This window comes from Epinephelus lanceolatus, chromosome 18 (assembly GCF_041903045.1).
Source record: "Epinephelus lanceolatus isolate andai-2023 chromosome 18, ASM4190304v1, whole genome shotgun sequence".
NCBI classification, from domain to species: domain Eukaryota; kingdom Metazoa; phylum Chordata; class Actinopteri; order Perciformes; family Serranidae; genus Epinephelus; species Epinephelus lanceolatus.
This window is the reverse complement of record NC_135751.1, coordinates 5516022-5534979: the sequence shown is the minus strand read 5'-3', so window position 1 is coordinate 5534979 and position 18958 is coordinate 5516022. Positions and strand designations below refer to the sequence as shown.

Here is an 18958-nt window from a genome sequence, read left to right as displayed (position 1 = left end):
AAGATGTAGCAGGGAGAACGTTTGCGCATTGCCAAGACGTCGCTGAGATGTCAGCCTTTAATCAAAAATGAACACCACACGACGTTCAAACGATCAATAAAAGAAGCTGCCCTGAGTGGGCGCTCCTTCATTAATATTCATATGCTTTGTTAACTATGACCTTTATTCATTTAGGTCGGACCTTTCAAACTACAAAGATTTCACCATTCAATGTGAGAAATCAATGCTAGCATTCAAAAATAGCTGAATGTTACCCTATTTCGTGTGTAAGTGTGCACAATGAAGAGACAAAAGTCAATTTTTTTTTTTAAAGATATTTTTTAGGGCATTTTTTTGCCTTTAATGGACAGGACAGTTAAGTGTGAAAGGGGGAGAGAGAGAGGGAGTGACATGCAGCAAAGGGCCACAGGCTGGAGTCGAACCTGGGCCGCTGCGGCAACAGCCTTGTACATGGGGCGCCTGCTCTACCACTAAGCCACCGACGCCCCTACAAAAGTCATTTTGACAAAAATTTTTTCAAAGTCCACGAAAAATATCTGATGGCCAGTCCGCTCCTCCTGGCAGCCTGCAAAAGACAGAAAAGACGATGAGCACGTAACTTCAAGAAATAAATCCCAACTTCACCACTGTATTTTTTTTAGCATTTCAGCTGTCTTTTAGCCAGATTGAAGGCTTTGGGTCCGTCACTCTGCTTAATTTAGTGTTGAAACTGTTAAATAACGGGATCCGGCGTTAACTCTGTTAACTGTTAACAGCAGCTCAACAATCAGTCCTTCATCTCAGAAAAGCAGTGGTTTCAAAACTGCACTATTACCTGTAGCCACCGGGGCGGTTTGCTTTGCAGAGGAGGAGACCTCGACTGATAAATTGTCCATAAAATCACATTAACAACATACCGAATGCATCCTTAAACTTCACTATTTCACCTCCATGCTCCTCTCTGCTCCTCTCACCCACACTTGAGCACCCAGTCTGGGATACACAGTGTCGGCCCGCCCCGCCTTACCTCCATGCTCCTCTCCGCTCCTCTCACCAACACTTGAGCACCCGTCCACGGCCCTGGAGGTCAGGCCGGGGGGCCGCGGGACCACGGGTGGCAGCTCCAGGCTCTTCCACTTTAACCCAAAACAAGTGCTCACGATAACCAGATGAGCAGATAACGTCAACTAGGGAAAATAAAATGAAAACACCACAGTTGTAGCCTGTTAGCTAATATGAGCTAAACCACTAAACTAGCTATCAGCTAACGAAAGATAACGTTAGCTGGTGGGGACATGTGCTATATACACCCAGTCATGCCTCGCCACTCACCAGGAACCTCTTTTAACGGTCACAGAAGAAACAACATAGCTATTTTCTGCCAATTTATTCCAATTAGCAAACAAACACCGCGGAGATGAAATTCCACCTCTGTGGCGACTTCCGTATGTGGGCAGATATTCTACAGGACTGGGCCGACCCAAAGCCGACGTAACAGAGACGTTTGATGAGCTGGGACAAAAGAGTATTAAAGATATCTGCCCATGCGGCCGGCGCTTGTCAAACGTTATAAATTCAGGGCCGATGTGTTATCCTCAGGCCGACGTCGGCCAGATGTATGTGTGCTATCTGGGCAGCCTTCTAACCTGTGCTCTGATGATTCTAAGGTGTTGGAAGGAGCCTCAAACTCTTAGACTGCATATGTGGATAGATCAAATGATGGAAACTACTGCGTGTGAAAAGATACTGGGAAGATTGAAAATGGAAAATGATATGGTTAAAGAACAATGGGATAGTTTCAGCACATATATGTCTGAAGGGAACAATTTGATCATGTTAAGGCACTGAAGATGTAATATAGTACCACCACAACTGATTAGCCTTTCCTGTATTATTAATGTCTGTCAATATTTGCCAGACTTCTTGCCTGTTTGTTTGTTTATTGTTGTGTTACTTTGGTCTTTCCTCCTGAGGTTGCTGTTGCTCAGAATTGCTACATCTATCACCACTGCCTTCTTCTGTTGTTTGTCGATCAACACGATGTCCGGTTGGTTAGCCATCACCAGTTTGTCAGTCTGGATCTGGAAGTCCAACACGATCGTAGCTTGGTCATTCTCAACCACCTTAGGAGGTGTCTTCCATTGTGACCTTGGGACTTCCAGCCCATATTCAGTGCAGATGTTCCTGTGCATTATGCCAGACACTTGGTTATTTCTCTTTCTTGACTTCTGCAATAGTTTACTCTTATTCTTATTTCCTCTTAATATGTTAATTATATGCACCAGCTGAGGAAAATGTCCAGATTTAGTGTCATATTTGATTTGTTTGCATTACAATATGCAATATTGTAATGCGTATGTATATGACAAATTTATTTCTGTCACAGTGTGCACTTCCACCTGTCCTACATGCTATTCTCTCAGATGACCCAGTTAATTTCCACTCACCCAGCCTCTCCATCACACCTACCCACCAGCCTATCTCCTGTCCACACAACTCCCACTCCTGCCGGCCAACCACACCCACCTCATCAAGCCATCTCAGCTCACCTGTGCCTCATTTCTCCTTGCCACTATAATACCTCAGCCTCACAGACTCTCGTGGCCAGATTGTTTCTTTGTTATTCCATGCAAGACTTTCCAGCATGTTCCCAGACTGCTTTCTCCTTGCCAACCTCGCCTGTCTCTGACTCTCCTGCTTTGCCTGCTCCCTAGTAAACCACTCAGCCTTCTGTCCCCAACCAAGAGCTCTGCTTCCACCTTCCTAGTTTCTGTCCACCTGTTCCCCTTGGCTGTGTGGAGAGATTACCAGTCAACTCTATGTTGTGCATTTACCTGTTCTGTTGCCTGGGATTTCCTCTGTTGTGGATTGTCTTGTTGCATGGCCGCACATTCTGCCTTTGCGTGCGCAATACAAGATCCACTCATCATCACCACTGGTTCCTCGACTCCTTGCCGGTTCTTACCTATCGCTTGCTCCTCACAGGTGGGTTGGCTTCCCATGTGTGTTCATGCGGTATTGAACCCTCTGCTTATCTGAAATCACCTTCTATCTGCTCCCTTGTGGTACCGCTGCACACATTTGAACTTTTTGCTGTTTGTGTGCATCCAGCATACTCCACTGACTCACCTGCTCTCTGATTCAGCATGTCATACCTAATGCTTGGGACTAAACCTGTGTCTTGGAAGGCTCCAAGCCACAAAATTGACCACTCATCTGTGTTTTGACAAACGGTACATTGAAGGTCATTACACACTATCTTGACCACTTTTGGTGCTGCATTTGGGTTCCTACCACACCCAAGGTCTGTCTACATCTTATACAGTCAGTTTTCTTATATATCTTTTTTTTGGCTGAATATATATAGATATAAATGAAATATTTTTCATCCACTTTTGGGTGGTGGACCTGTCTTGTGCCGTGTCTCAATATTTCTATTTTGAGACCCTAATTGTGTTCACACAGGCCAAGGAGGAGGTTATCAAAACACTGTACAAGTACACTTGTGTATTTTTCACTACCACTGTACTGTCATTGGACAGAAGTTATCGGCTTGCTTAGTTGGATTAATTCTGTAATCATTTCATACCACAAATAATAGCACAAATCCTAATGTTACCTTGTCAGCTAGCTAGCAGTGGCACATATTATTATTGAGCATTGACGTTACATGTATTGGAGGGTAAGCTTTACGGTCTATGAGCATAAGTTATGTATGGAGTTTATGCATGTTAAATTGTTGTCTTCACTTCTGAAGATTTAGTATTAGATTTGTAATCAGATGCTTGACAAGTTGTAAATACTTGCAAAATGCCACAGCTATTATTAACTCAGATCAGCTGGTGAATGAACCAGTCAGTGTCAGCCACGGACAGTAATAGATGGAAGCATGTTGTGAAAGCACATTCAAATAAACACAGAAGATGTCACATGAGCAAAGAAGCTGATATATGTATTTACGTATACTGACCAAAGTATCTAATTTGAGACATAGCATTGGACTTACATGGTAGGATTTGATCCAAAACAAGTACCCTATGGAACAGTGAGAAAACACTGTACACCAAATAGACTATTTTTACTTTTTCACTTTGGATCTAACCTTATATTTAGTACAGAACCATTATGACAATGGAAATCACCCCATCCTGGCACTTAAACACTCTTTATTTGATGATGGATTCTTAACAATTAAAGGAAGAACATCTGTATTTACTTCACTATCATGAAGGGCATGAAGTCATGTTTTTCTTAGTGTACCCATGCACACTTAATCCCACACCAACAGTGGTGTTTCTGTAGCTTGAACTGAGAAAAAATCCAGTCAAGCCATATATATACACACACACACACACTTGCAGTTGAGAATTTCCTGAGGGATTACTGTGTGGCAAATGAAGTCAGGCATTCAGGGTGGTGATACCATTTAACTAAAGTCAGCCCCAGTTGTTTGAGTTGTGGAAAGCACATTGCAATGATCTTTAAATGGACTATTAAGTACACTTACTAAGGGTCACGTAGAGTTTGATCATTAAACTAAATACTGCATACTACTGCCTACATAGTGCACTGTTTAATGATAGGTTCCCAGTGCCTGTTGAGCGGCTGCCCCAAACTGATGCAAGAACATCTCCCTGGGTGGCCTCCAGGAACCCCTTGAGGGTGAAATGATAATTGGTTCTACAATTCCACACTTAAAAAAAGAAAAGCAGTTCATGAGATTATGATAAAATCCAGCTGAAGTCAACCTTGTAATTATTTATTATAAACATACATTGTTTTCTTCCAAGTTTTACTTTGGGTATCATTTAATGTAGTTGGGTCTATAGATAATGTATAAAGATTTGTGATAATACTTTGTGGATGATATGTGTAGGAAAATATAAATTTGTCTTTCACGGTTTTCATCTCATGGTCTTTATTCAGTGAATTAACAGACTTAATGAAGTCTTCAGTGAAGACCATGACATGTCAACACAGTCTCAGAAATATGTGAAATAAAAAGGACCTCTTAAACAAAACAACACAATATGTGGTGGTGGGCACAAATTTGTTAAAGTTACATGCCGGCAACACAAAAACAATGCCAATGCAAAGTCAGTCATAAATGGTTGCAGTTTGGTTGTGAAAAGGGTGCAAGTTTGGTTATGTCTAATATGTCTTATATGGGAAACAAAAGTCTATAAGGCCCAGGCACACCAAAGTGACTCCAGAGAACTAGCAGTAATGAAGCCCCCCTGCTGTGTTGCCTGATGTCGCCATGTCCCAGCAAACAAGCTGTACATGAACACACTGCAAAAACTACAGCTTCACACCAGCAGATGGCAGTAGTCTGTAATCATCATTCATAAAGGGAATCCAGAAGACCGTCTTGAGACTAGTTAGCCAGTTAGCACATCAACAGCACAATCCAGGATTGAAAGAACAGAGGATATTTACTGTGCACCAGTGAACAATAACATAAACCATCATGAATGTTTCTGCTAAAGGGTTCAATGGCTGAAGAAAAATAATCTTACCTTATGTAACAAGTTTGTTTTGGTATCACTCCCTCTGGACTTTAGCTCTTTGTTTACTTTTCTCATTTCCGTTTCCCTTCTTGCATGCTGGGCTGAACTTCCAATCAGAATGTTTTCAAAATGCACACACAACAGCACAAATTAGCGCCCCATGAATTATATTACATCCTTAACATAACGTTACGTAATGTTTCCTGGTGGAGGTGAGGTTTAAGTAAGTGAAGTGATTATGGTTAGGTTTAGCAAAAGAAACATGAGGACGTACCTTAAAAGGACTCAAAGTTCAGTTAAATTTTGACACAGTTCTGAACACTGGTTTCTCAACAAAGTACTAGGTCAAGTCCCAACACGCTGCCGAATTGGACCACTCGGGACCACTTTTCTCTTTACTCATGTCAGTGCATTTGTGACGTAATTGCAGCCTTCCATATACATGAATTACACATGAATTACTCGTTCATTGTAACGTGGGAAATGTACAAATTTTGGTGCATTACTTTGGTACTAACAGTGCATGTGAACAGCCTATTCTATGAGACCAGGCTGGACATGCAGCTGAAGGCCTTAAAAGCTAATAAGTGGACCTCTGAGATTTCGGGGGTTTTTTGTTTTGTTTTTGTTACATACACTTCACATCAAGACTCCAGTGCCTTAATTGAAATACTTAACATAAAAGATATTCATTGGATAGCCAACAATTTGCAGTGCAGCATTTACAGTACCTTTGTGATTGATGAATGGTGTCTTTTACAAACCTATAATTAAGTTCTTAAAGGCACTTCATTGATGTTCCACAAAGTTCTTTGAAGTACCTCAGAGACACAAAGTTTAAAATGAACATTTGCAAGACCATTCCATCATTTTTAGACAGTCAGATGAGACATTTTTCAATTACAACTGTAAAATTGCAGGTATAAACACACTTTTGAGTCATGATCACTCTGTATACCATTAAATGTAAGAATGCAAGAAAAAAAGAGTTTGGCATGTTTCGATTCTAAAATATTTAGACATCAGTATTGCTAATAAAGCTTATTCAGCTTCTAATGTTAAATCTTTCTACCAGTGGAAAAAGTGAAAGCCTTAGGAATGCTTTTTTAAAACTGAAAACCACCCAGACCCACACTGGGTAAAGTCTTAATTCGTAATGTTTCTAGATATATTCGTATCACCAGACAGGTTGGACAGATGTGTAAAATGGTTTAAATATGCACAGTCCATATATGCTGTACAGTATGTGTGCAGTGTGTGAGGTTAGGAATTTATTATTATCTTTTACAAGGCCACTGAGCAGCTGTTTATGCACTATAAAGGTGCTTCAGGTAAGAGTTTCATGTCAGAATACAGCTGTCTAATCATCTTAAATAATAAAATGGGTCTCCAAAAGAGAAGAGTGTCCACTCATCAATAACTGAACTTCTCAACATTTACTTTATTTTCTGAATGGTTCCAGTGGTCTCTGAAAGAAAGAGAAGAGTTTAAGTTTTTTTTTTTAATGCTATCTTTCCTAGTTACTGAAACCTTTACTGCATTAGATACAAAAGGAGTGTATAATGCACACATCCTCATTAGATCCCCAAACAACCTCGAGTCAGGTAAATTTTATTTATATAGCACCAAATCATTACAAAAGTTATCTCAAGACAGTTTTAAAGTAGAGCCAGTCTACTTCATACTCTTTAATGGAACTCAAATGGCCTTTAGGCAACCCAGTCACCAAAACAAAATTGTTGGCATGGTACGTTTCTGCAAACCATAAATTACATTTGTATGTCATTATGTAGCTGATATGATGAAACTTTTACGTTTCAACAATGCTGTATTTAACTTGTCTTTAGGTTTAGACACAAAAGGTTAGGAAAGATCATGTTTTGACTTAAAATATATTGTTTTGGGGGTACAATTCCACTTGGAAAATGCCACAATTTCTTGGTAAAAAAAAACCAACAGCAAAACAAACAGCGATCCGCACCGTAGCTGACAACATAAGCAGCAAATCAGGGACTGTGTTGTAGCTGATGACGAAATACAGGCCGCAGCTTGCAGAACAGTAATGGCAGCTCCCGAAGCCACAAGCGCTTACTCTAATGTTAGTAGAATAAACACAGCAATAAGTGAAGTTATTGCAGAAATAGAGTCAATGACAACAGTTCGACAAGAACAAGAGCATGCACATGCAGGGTTTCTTGGAGGAAAAGACATTTTTACCGTTCTGCTGACTGGAATTGGCAAAAAAAAAATTCAATTGGCTTTATTGGTGATGAAGACGATGTTCCCTGGGGTTTTGTTATGCTGACTGGCTGAGAGAGTTTGTCAAGGTGAGTACTTCCACCTATTAAAAATGTCCAGAGCGATACAGAGAGCAAAACACAATGTTGAGCTCACATCATCAGGATGGTTTTACCAGGCCAATGGTACATATGAAACATGCAAATGTAACGTATTTATGGTATTCCCGAAACAAACAAAGTAAACATTTTTTTCTGGTTATGGGGCTGCAGTGGGGTCCCCTCCTAGCTGTGCTCTTCACCAGTGTTGGGCAGCAGCATCACTACAAGTAGTGATGTTTCTAACTTAGCTAATTTCTCAGGAGCATGGTGGTAACGTCACTATTTTCTGAGTCAAATAGCTTTTCAGTAGGGAGGTTGATTAATTAACTGAGTAGCACAATAGCTGAAGTGCAGCAGACATTTTTTCTGCAGAGGTCTGGATAAAAGTAAGGATAATAGAACTGAGGATAAGTAATGTGTCTAACACCAGCTCCACACTGAGGCATGTGGACAAGGGAAGCACTTCTGCGTGACATCACATAACTATCCTTCACTTTATTCTGCTCGCTGCTTCACTATTAGCTCTTCTTGGCAAGACCTGCCCTACTCTTCCTCTTCCTGATTGGCTACATTGCACTACTTGATGTGTCTCTCTTGTGCCATAGACTGTATATATTAAGTATATTTACAGTGGACACTGGAGAAATAGACACAACAAGGGCCAAGATGATGTGTCATTTGCAGGACATTTGTTCATGTTCTAATGTCTCAAAGAAAGAAATGTTGTCATTTAAGTGTGTTGTTTTTATTGTTTATATTACTGTCTTATTTATTATAGTTGTTTTGAGTGAATTTTGTTTTTGTGGAATTCTGTTTTTGAATTACTGGCATATCCAGATAGCCTACTAAAAGAGGTCGAGATAGAGAAATACATTAAATAGGCGCAGCAGGGGGAGGTGTCGACAGATCCAGCTTGGCACAGTGACAGTTTCGTGCCAAAAGGCTTCGCCAAAGGTGCGCTAAAAGCTCGCCAGCTGAAACCATGTCTACTGTCAGCACAGGGGGAGCGCAGCCAGTGTAAGTGGAAGTTTGGCTGACCGGCGGACAGTGCGCACACGTCACCAGAACCTCACAGGCAGGTTTCCAGAATATCAGGCACATTAACAATGCAATAAATACCCACAAAAACCACTATTCAATGCAACTATCTGCAATCAGCACATAAATGTATCTCTATATCGACTGTCCCGTCACATCTGATGTCAGATCAAAGGGGATTGGCACCGTTTGGCACGCGTAATGGAAACCCAACCTGATTTGATTAACACAGCTGCAAACTAATGAGTTCACATCCCTCTCAGCCAACCACAAACAGCCACAGCATCAGATAGGGAGTATATATTCAGCATCTGTCATCTTAGAAAAGTCAAAAGAAAAGAAACAGAGTGAGACTGCGAGACAGAAAGAGAGAGAGCGCGCGCGCATGAGAGAAGCGCAACATTGATCTACAATTGTGGTGACCTCCTCCCAGGCTACCTTTGCATCATCAGCCTGTGGAGGTCTGCTCGCAGTTCCGTATATTTGGACACTGTGAGCAGACCTCCCGGACCAAAACATCAGTTTCCTCCTGGCCCAGGACTGGCCAAACTTCTCCCAGGACTCCTGGGAGAAGTTTGGCCGTCTGACGCTGCTGCTCTCTTCTGCCATGGCGAATTTAGTAAACTCTCATTACGCCTTTGCGTGGCGCATTTAAGGGCGAGGAGAGGGGCTCATTTGATTGGTGTGATGTGTGTAAAACCCACTCCATGCCTTCTCTCCTCCCCTTTCCGACTTGTGCAGGCAGGAGGGACGGAGGTGGGAAAGAGGAGTAGCTGCGCCAGCGCGCAGGGTGTGCCAAACTTGCAAAATCCGCCTGGCCACACCCAGTTGGCGAAGCGCAGGTGCGCTGCGCCTCCGCCTCGCTCGGTCTGCGAAACTAGAAACCTAAGTCTTTAAGATAAAAAGAGAAAAGAAAAGAAAAAAAAGTTTTAACATAAGTCTGTTGTTTTATGATAAACAATTCAACTGAACATATTTTGCCTGCCAATTTGTTTTGCTGATAGCTTTTCTGATATTTTGATGTTGGGTAACCAGTAGCTTAGCTCACTACATTTACCAAGTAGCCCAACACTGCTCTTCACAGCATCTCTAAGAATAAGCCTGGCCAACTTATTAAAGAATTTCATTTTGACTACTTGCATTTGTGATCTTTTTTGCCATTAACCAAAGCTCATATGTAAAGTTCAGGACAAGGATCAACTGGTATATTGAGAGCTTTACCTTCAGGCTCAACTCCCCTTCACCGTGCACTAACAGACTTTAACGCCTCACTGCCAGCATGGCACCGATTCATCTGTCTATCAGCTGGTCCATCTTACCCTCACTTGTAAACAAGACCTCAAGATACTTAAACTCCTTCACCTGGGGCAGCTGTTCAATACAAACCTGAAGGCGGCAATCTATCATTTTCTTGCAGAGTACCATGGCCTCAGAATTAAAGGCACTGACTCTCATTCCAGCCGCTTCACTCTTGGCTGCAAACCATCCCAGTGTGCATTGGAGGCAGAGCTTGGTCAATGACCATTGACCTCTCCTGTATCCTTGTCTGAGTAAAGAGCTGGTCAGCTGTTACATCCCTTAGTATTCCCTAAATGTTTGAAGATCCTTTGGAATAGCTGCTAAACAAATTAGTTGATGGCTTTTTTTTATTATTGTTTGGCTTTATTATGTATGACTTTTGATTCCGCACCCAAAAACATTTCAGATATTTGTGTTAAAATTAACTTGTTAAAACCTGTTAAAAACCAGTGTTTCTTCACCCCAATGCACATGTTGCAGAGCAGGGTATAGGAGCTGCCATGCTCTGCAATTATGCTCGTGGGTGAAGTGTGATCATATTTAATGGACATGATGGGGAGAACTGTAAAAAATAACACCCAGGTTATCAGAAAAAAAGGTTCTCCTAAATCTGATTCTACTCTTCATGTATCATATTCCATCATAACTACGAGCCCATCTATCTAAATTGCTCTGGTATGTGGTGCCTGAATACTTTGGCCCTGACAATTCACTGCAGACATCAAGCACTGCACAAGAGGATTCCTTCAGGCGAGTTGGAGCACGAGCATGCAGACACAGACACAGACACACACACAGACACCACATACACATACACACACACACCCACACACACACACACACACACACACACACACACACACACACACACAGACACACACACACAGAGTTGTAGTCGCACTCACACATGTATATAGACACAGATGCACCGTCTGGAACTATCGAGCATATCACAGGAAACAGGGCAATTAAGCAGCCACAGAGAGAGAGAGAGAGAGAGAGAGAGAGAGAGAGAGAGAGAGAGAGAGAGAGAGAGAGGAGCCAAACCCATGTGACTAAATTCCCACAGCCACCACAAAACACACACACACACACACACACACACACTCCTGTTGGGTCGGGGGGCTCTCATTAGCCCTGTGGCTCTGAACCAGGGAGGATTAATGCCACAGTGGCTTTTCATGATATGAACAGAGGGTGGTGTCTGTGTGTGTGTGTGTGTGCGTGTGTGTCTGTGTCTGTGTGTGTGTGTGTGTGTCCTTCAGTTCGGGTTTAGTGAGTAAGCTACTTTGAGTGTCTGGTTGTTACACTGAATGAGGTTGAACTAAAGTAATGTGTCAATAAAGACAAATACACTGCAACTTTGTTCAGCATGTTACCAGAAAAAAAGGAATTATTGACTTCCGGACATTAAGAACTAATTATTATTGGAACGAAATCATCTGACTGGGTGTTTCTTAAGGTGAGGAATGTTGACTGTCTTTCAGAGAAATCAGTTCTTACTACCTGTGAAAATACAATAAAAGCAGTAATCTCCTAACTCAGTCCAAAGAGACAAAAGTTCATCCTCTGGGGAATATGAGTGTGCACACAAAATCTACATCCAGTCCGCAGCATTTTCTTCCTTCAAACTACAAGAAAAAATGGAAAGTATAAAAACATGAGGGGAAATAAACCTCCTGAAAGAGCAGATACATAAAGAGAGGATGATGACACCGCTGTTCACATGACATCAAGTCAGAAGAACTCATGTTTATAAGTTATGAAATGATTCTCAAAATGAAAACAAGATTTTAATTAAGCTTTTGGAAATTAAGAAAACTCCAGCAATTATTTACATTAAATCAATAAAAGGTGAAAAGATTAGTTCTCATCACTAAATTCCTATATGATATAGATTGTCAGTGATGAACTGGGTCAGCCTGTACAATGTCCAAGTGCTCATGAATCTGTAATGTGTCATAATGTAGTGCAGCAATGGCCCTGAATAACGAGTGAGGACTGATTTAATCACATCTATTCGAGACCTTCACCAGCCACGGCCAGTGGTGCATTTATGTGCTCCTCAGATGTTTGTTCTTCTGACTTCGGTATGTTTATGAGCTTTAAGTTGTAATGTGGGAACAACATGGATGTTTCAAAGAAGATGTGCTGTTAAATTTTATTGCTCAGTGCTGAAACAACATGTTGATAACAAAGAGCAAATGAAATGCATCTGGTGAGCCACTGAATATGATCATCTTTAATTTTTCAGATTGGTCCAATACAACATGAATGCAGCAAAAGGCTGCAGAGGTAAATCACACCGGTGCCACCACGGTGCGTAATGTGCAGCACGTCAAGTGCCACCCCTGGCACACACTAGACATGTTGCACTGCAGCTTGTCAACAAACAACCATGCAAAGTTATTGCTACTTTTACTGAAAGATCTGTTCTTCCTCCACCTCTGCATTAGCTTAAAATCATGTGTGGACAGCCCCTAACTAAACTTGATTTCTCACCTGACGAGCCCATCTCCAGAGCTATGACTCACCAGGCAATATCTTTTTGGACATTGTCTTTTTAATGATAGGACTGTACGTTGCTGAGCTCGAGATATTTATCAACCTCAACGAGTTTCTCTCCTCAGCCATTCTTTGTCATATACAAGACAGTAACAGCTACAGTGTTATCTTTACGCATCAGGGGTGAGGAGAGGAGTCAAGCTGCCATAGGAGCAGAGAAAAGAGCTGCAGCGGGAGCCCGTATGTACAAGCAGAAGAGTGAGTGGGGGAAAAAATACATTTAATTCCCGGGACGGAGAGGCCAGAAATAGGACAGTGGTGTAAAGTGCCTTGGGGCAGCATGTCCAGTAGCGCCAACGCACGTCTAGCCGCCGTGGATGTGGGGTTTTACATTGAAAGTAATAAGATCATATTTTCTGATGTGCAGCATTCGCTGTCGGTGTGTTTTGGCCTTTACTGGGACGTCTGCTACCTTGCCCTTCAAAAAGCGCCAGTGACATTTCTGTAACATTGAGAGACTGACATCATATTTTACAAACAGCATTAAAACTCAAAAGGTTTGATACATTTATATGTTTGAACTGAAAGGAACGGATTCTGAAAAGAATTGGTCTGCCCATCACTAATGTTTTACAGTGTGGAGCATCCTTCTTTTTCTTCTTCTTCTTCTTCTACTTCTTCTAATGAGGATCCGGCAGGCTGTACACTAATAAAGTGTAATGCTAACCTCCACAGCAAGAGTTTACTCTTTACCTTATATTTTCAAATAAAGCCCAGAAGCATGGAGAAATTTCAGGACTACTCTATCAATCAGTAGACACAGAAACAGATTTGCAGGAGAAAGCTGGTAAACCCAGACCTGACAGGTTCCTTAACAACTGTTGCCTTTCATTTCTGTATTTGTTACAAGAGAGCACATCTTGCTGGACTGTTTCCAATTCTCCACACTGACACAAACCGTCTGGATGCTTGGCTATGGCTTTTAAATAACTGGCTAAACCACAATGCCCCAGTCTCAGCCTTGTTTAAACAACATCGTCCCTTCTTCCAGATTTAATCATCCTCTTACAGAGGGCTGCAGAGAGAAGTAACATATGCCCCTTCACATTTCTTTCCACTCTTTTTGCCACTGAGCTCTTGTTTTTCTTTGGCAAATGCTAAATCATTCACACTTTCCCACCTGAACATTCAAATCAATAGTTTCTCTTAAAATAGCTTCAATTCAATTCAATTCAATTCAATTTTATTTATAAAATTAGCCACTCTATCAGAGATTTCATTTCCGACTAGTCCCATGTGTCCTGAGGCCCACAGAAACCTTACTTAATAGCAGGATCATAAATATAGACAGTGCAGGCAGTGCGACTGCTCTGGGGCCCCTGGGGTTGAGGAGCCCGTATAGAGTGGGCCCTATAAGTGATTCAGATTGCCACCTTGGAAATATATGTGTTCAAAGATAAATGATAAAACAAACAAAATAAAAGCCATTTGCTTTATGCATTTCCTTAAAAAAGGCACACCCACGGTTTTGTTTTATTTTTCATTTTTAAATAGTAGCTATCTAAAACAAAATTAAATACTTTTCTATATGAGCTATAAAATCTATAAATATACTCTAAAAACAATTTAATCAAATAATTAATGTCCTACTTTCATTGATATTTTTGTCAGATATGCAGTGATGCTTGCTGGGTAATGTGTGTGTTGATGTTGTTGACAGTACATGCATGATAGTGTGCAATAGGGCCGTCATAATAATGGGCACTAGGGCCCATCCTCATTTCTTTATTCCACTGCTTGGCAGCTCAATCCTTAACAAACTGCACAAGACCTCAAGGAGCAGATCAGGGCAGGCCCTTGACGTCTAACCTCTCAAAGCTAACAAATCAGCAGCAGAATTGTAACAAATGACACTGTTAGGGGGTTTGACTTCCTCTATCCACGACAAAGCTCATACGATTGCTTGATCTGAACATTATCTACATACATCCCAAAACCACTTTTCCCAGAGCTTGGGTCCTTTGACCATTGATGTAAGGTAGTTACAATGGGCCCTAGTGCATGCTATCATGCACATATGGTTTTGTCACATGACTCATCACTCATAAGGGCACATTCCCAACACATTGTTGAGGGGCCTACTCTCTCTATTGGCCCTCAACCTCATGGGCCCCAATGCAACAGCACTACCTGCAATGTCTACATTTACGCCCCTGCCTGAGACCAATGTGGAGCATCCTAAGTGAAAATGGTTGGTCACTGTGTCGGTAGGCAAGGGGCTAGACTGGCTTTTTCTGTGAGCCTGCTGGGTAAGACTCTGAACTGACAGACACTTCTCAGTCCTTCTGACGCCTTTGACTAGAGGGGAGTCAGCCGGGGGAGGAAAGACAGCAAAGGAAAGAGAAATTTGACTGAGTATTTTTTTTTTCCAGGTGTTGCATACGGCTCCGCCCAACAGCCGTCCGTCCTCCGCCCCCTGTCACCCCCGGGTCCGGACTGCATCCTGCAGGCAGCCGAGCAGGGGGGCAGGAGGGGGGCTGGGCTACAGACACGCCGATGCTCCTGGAGTTCAGGCAGCGAGGACACGCACAGCACAGAGAGGACAGCCAGGACACAGCTCAGCGCAGTCGGCTCCTTGTCTGCACACATTAGCCCGGACCAGTGTAGTTTCTTTTTGATAGGGAATACAAGTTACCCAGAGAGTTCCGTTTTATCTCATCTGGCTCGGAGCGGCATCACGGAGCCTTCTGCACTCAGTCAGGATGTCGGAACTTTCCGTGAATGACCACCTCGAAGGGATTTTATCAGATTTTGAAGGTATGTAGGTTGTAATAGCCTATTAAAATTACTTTACTGCTGCCTGTTTCGTTGGCATGTAAATGTGGAGTTGTAGCTTGAGGCTGTTTCACCTTCTCTGTTCAAAGTGAAAACTCGTGTCTGTATGGGGGGGGGGGGCTACATACAGCAGCCTAAACGGTAACGTTACTAAACGTACTTTTTGTGAAGGCTGGTTTTCCTGAAAAATGACTGTGGGAGTCAGGTACGCAAATAGCCTGTACACTGAAATTTCCCAGACTTTTAAAATGCAAACAACCATCTGTAGCCTGCAATAAAAATCAGATTGTATTTAGTGTTCGTTAAAAGTAGAGCTGGGCACGATTAGTCCATCCACTTCCACACTGGTTGATCACAGGGAAAGAGGAGAAAAAAATCAAAATCAAGAGACTGTTCTTTACTTATCACAGGAAGGGGGTGGCTGGGTTGGGACTTGATTTTATTTATTTATTTATTTTCAATCTTGACCCTCCCTGAAGCTACAAATAGTTATTAGATTTTAAAACTTATCCTTTCATGTTTGAAAGTTTAAAGACAGAATTCTGGAGTTGAAGTCAGCGATTTTGAATAAAGTGATTTTGATAAAATATCACTGTCTTAGCCCTTTGAACCTGAGCTTCAAAAATATGGAAGAAGGCAATGAGCACCGAAAGAAGAAATTACTCAAAAAAATTGCAAGAAATTAATAAAAAATAGAAAAGTAAAACCAAAAAAATTGGTAAACAGTAAAGTTAAAAACCAACAAACAAGGAAATGACCTGAAAAAAGTGCTTAAATATTACATTCATTCTGCACATAATTTTAGATATTTAATAGTAATAATAATAATAACAATATAGTAATAATTAGTGTAGTTTTCCCTTTCTTTTTTCACAGTTAAAATTTGTTTTTCTAAATCTATTGTTTGTTTTTTTTGCTATTTGTGGGACAGGTCTTATTAAGTTGCTTGCTGCCTTTTTACCCTTGTTTCTGGAAGGTGTCAAAGGGTTAAGCTCAGATTTAGTTCTGTTTTTTTCTGGGAAGCATTAGTTGAACATGATGCGCTCAAGCATGAAAAAAGAAAAAAGCGATCTGTGATGCTCCTCCTCAGACTGCTAAACATGATGATCAAGGACCGTCGGATATTTGAAAATCCATTGATAATTATGTTTTTCAATTTCTGGCTATGATAAATGGTGTAATTTTGGCGATTTTAAAGAAAACATGCTTTTCAAAGTTGATTATTTTCACGTTTCATTAAATCACACCCTCAAAAGCATGTTTTTTATTAAAATAGGCAGTGAAATACATTCAAAATACAGCCATCTAAAGTTATGTCCCTATCCTAAGCCAGTGCTTTAAAAAATATTAATATTATTTTTGTCTTTTTCATAGCAAAAAATTGTTTGAGTCACTTCATAATGTTTGGTTTAGTGTGCCTTTGAATGAGACTTACAGTATAATTACTGCAGTCAGATGTAAAATGGCCTGGGCAGGTAAAAGAGCAGCACTAATAACATAGTGTAGGCAAAGCCTTGAGCCCCTTTGGTGTGTGTGTGTGTGTGTGTGTGTGTGTGTGTGTCTGTGAGAGAGAGAGAGAGAGAGAGAGAGCATCCCATAAGGAGACAATAGTATCTTTTAGAAGCAGTAAATTCAACTATGTGAATGAGCTGGCTGTTAGTCTCATTTCTGACTTAGTGCACACATTTGAAGTCTCTCTGCTTAACATCAATTGAGGCATGGCTGGCACTGACGTTTTTTTTCTGTGATTTGTACATCCCTAGATTTTTTAAATTTTATTGTTTTCCAAAAAAGTCTGTATTCAACATTTCAGTAACACAAAAGTGAATACTTCTCTTAAAGGGAAAATGAAGAAATTAACTAGAAAGTAAACTCACAAAACCTATCCCACAAAAAAGTAAACATAAAAAAATATATCACTTTGTATAGATAGTGTGATATTAACGGCTGCATTACAGGAAAATTACGTCATTTTCTGAACTTACCGAACAGCTCTACTATTGTATTATTTGCCTTTGCCCATGTAATTATTATAACCACATTACTGAGGATTATTCATCAAAATCAAATTCTCATCTGCAGTGATGTCTCCATAAAAAAACAACCAATTTTTTTATGGCACTATCCATGCAGGGAAAGCAGTAATGTCTTGGTAAAAATGACCGATCTTTTGTGGCACTATCTCAGCAGGAAACACAGTGATGTCACAGTAAAAAACAACTGCTTGTCATGGCACTATCCCTGCAGGAAGCCATGGTCACTGCAGTGATGCCACGGTAAAAAAATAAATGCTTTTCATGGCATTATCTCAACAGGACACACAGTGATGTCACAATAAAAAAGAAATGCTTTTCATGGCATTATCTCAACAGGACACACAGTGATGTCACAATAAAAAAGAAATGCTTTTCATGGCATTATCCTGGCAGGAAATGCAGTGATGTCACAGTAAAAAACTACTGATTTTTCGTGGCACTATCTTGGCAAGAAACACAATGATGTTGAAGTTCAAACCAACTGCTTTTCATGACACTATCCCAGCAGGAATTGTAGTGATGTCTCCATAAAAACAACCACTTTTTGTAGCACTATCCTGGCAGGAAATGTAGTGATATTGTGGTAAAAAACAACTGCTTTTCATGACACTATCCCAGCAGGAAACGCAGTGACATCATGGCAAAAACACAATGGGCTCTAGTTTCCCGGCACGGTGCAATATCAGGCACATTGACGATGCAATAAATACCCCAAAAAACACTATTCAATGCAACTATCTGCAATCAGCACATAAATGTATTTCTATATCGACTGTCCCGTCACATCTGATGTCAGATCAAAGGGGATTTGCACCGTTTGGCACGCGTTATGGAAACCCAACCTGATTTGAGTTCACATCCCTCTCAGCCAACCACAAACAGCCACAGCATCAGATAGGGAGTATATATTCAGCATCTGTCATCTTAGAAAAGTCAAAAGAAAAGAAACAGAGTGAGACTGTGAGAGAGAAAGAGAGAGCGCGCGCGTGCATGAGAGAATCGCAACATTGATTTACACTTATGGTGACTTCCTCCCAGGCTACCTTTGCATCATCAGCCTGTGGAGGTCTACTCGCAGTTCCGTATATTCGGACACTGCGAGCTTGGACCTCCCAGACCAAAACATCAGTCTCCTCCTGGGAGAAGTTTGGCTGTCTGACGCTGCTGCTCTCTTCTGCCATGGCGAATTGAGTAAACTCTCATTACGCCTTCATGGGGCACATTTAAGGTTGGTGTGATGTGTGTAAAACCCACTCCACGCCTTCTCTCCTCCCTCTTTCCGACTTGCGCAGGTAGGAGGGACAGAGGTGGGAAAGAGGAGTAGCTGCGCCAGCGCGCACGGTGTGCCAAACTTGCAAAATCCACCTGGCCACACCCAGTTGGTGAAGCGCAGGTGCGCTGCGCCTCTGCCGCGCCT

At 41.4% G+C, this 18958-nt stretch overlaps 1 protein-coding gene and 1 long non-coding RNA gene across 2 annotated transcripts in view; one reads left to right on the top strand and one right to left on the bottom strand.

Annotated features, from left to right (window-relative positions):
- Positions 1-224: 224 nt before the first annotated feature.
- LOC117267767 (uncharacterized) lies at positions 225-1439 on the bottom strand. The gene is made up of 3 exons (XR_004502605.2): positions 1312-1439; positions 1007-1166; positions 225-565 (listed from the first exon to the last, which is right to left on the bottom strand). It is a non-coding gene; the product is annotated as an uncharacterized LOC117267767 (long non-coding RNA).
- A 13851-nt stretch (positions 1440-15290) lies between these two features.
- Positions 15291-18958, top strand: part of septin12 (septin 12) — a 117269-nt gene continuing 113601 nt past the window's right edge. Inside the window, exon 1 of the mRNA XM_033644104.2 lies at positions 15291-15487. Coding sequence (XP_033499995.2) covers positions 15433-15487 — 55 coding nt within the window. The 5' untranslated portion in view covers positions 15291-15432. The remainder of the gene's footprint in view (positions 15488-18958) is intronic.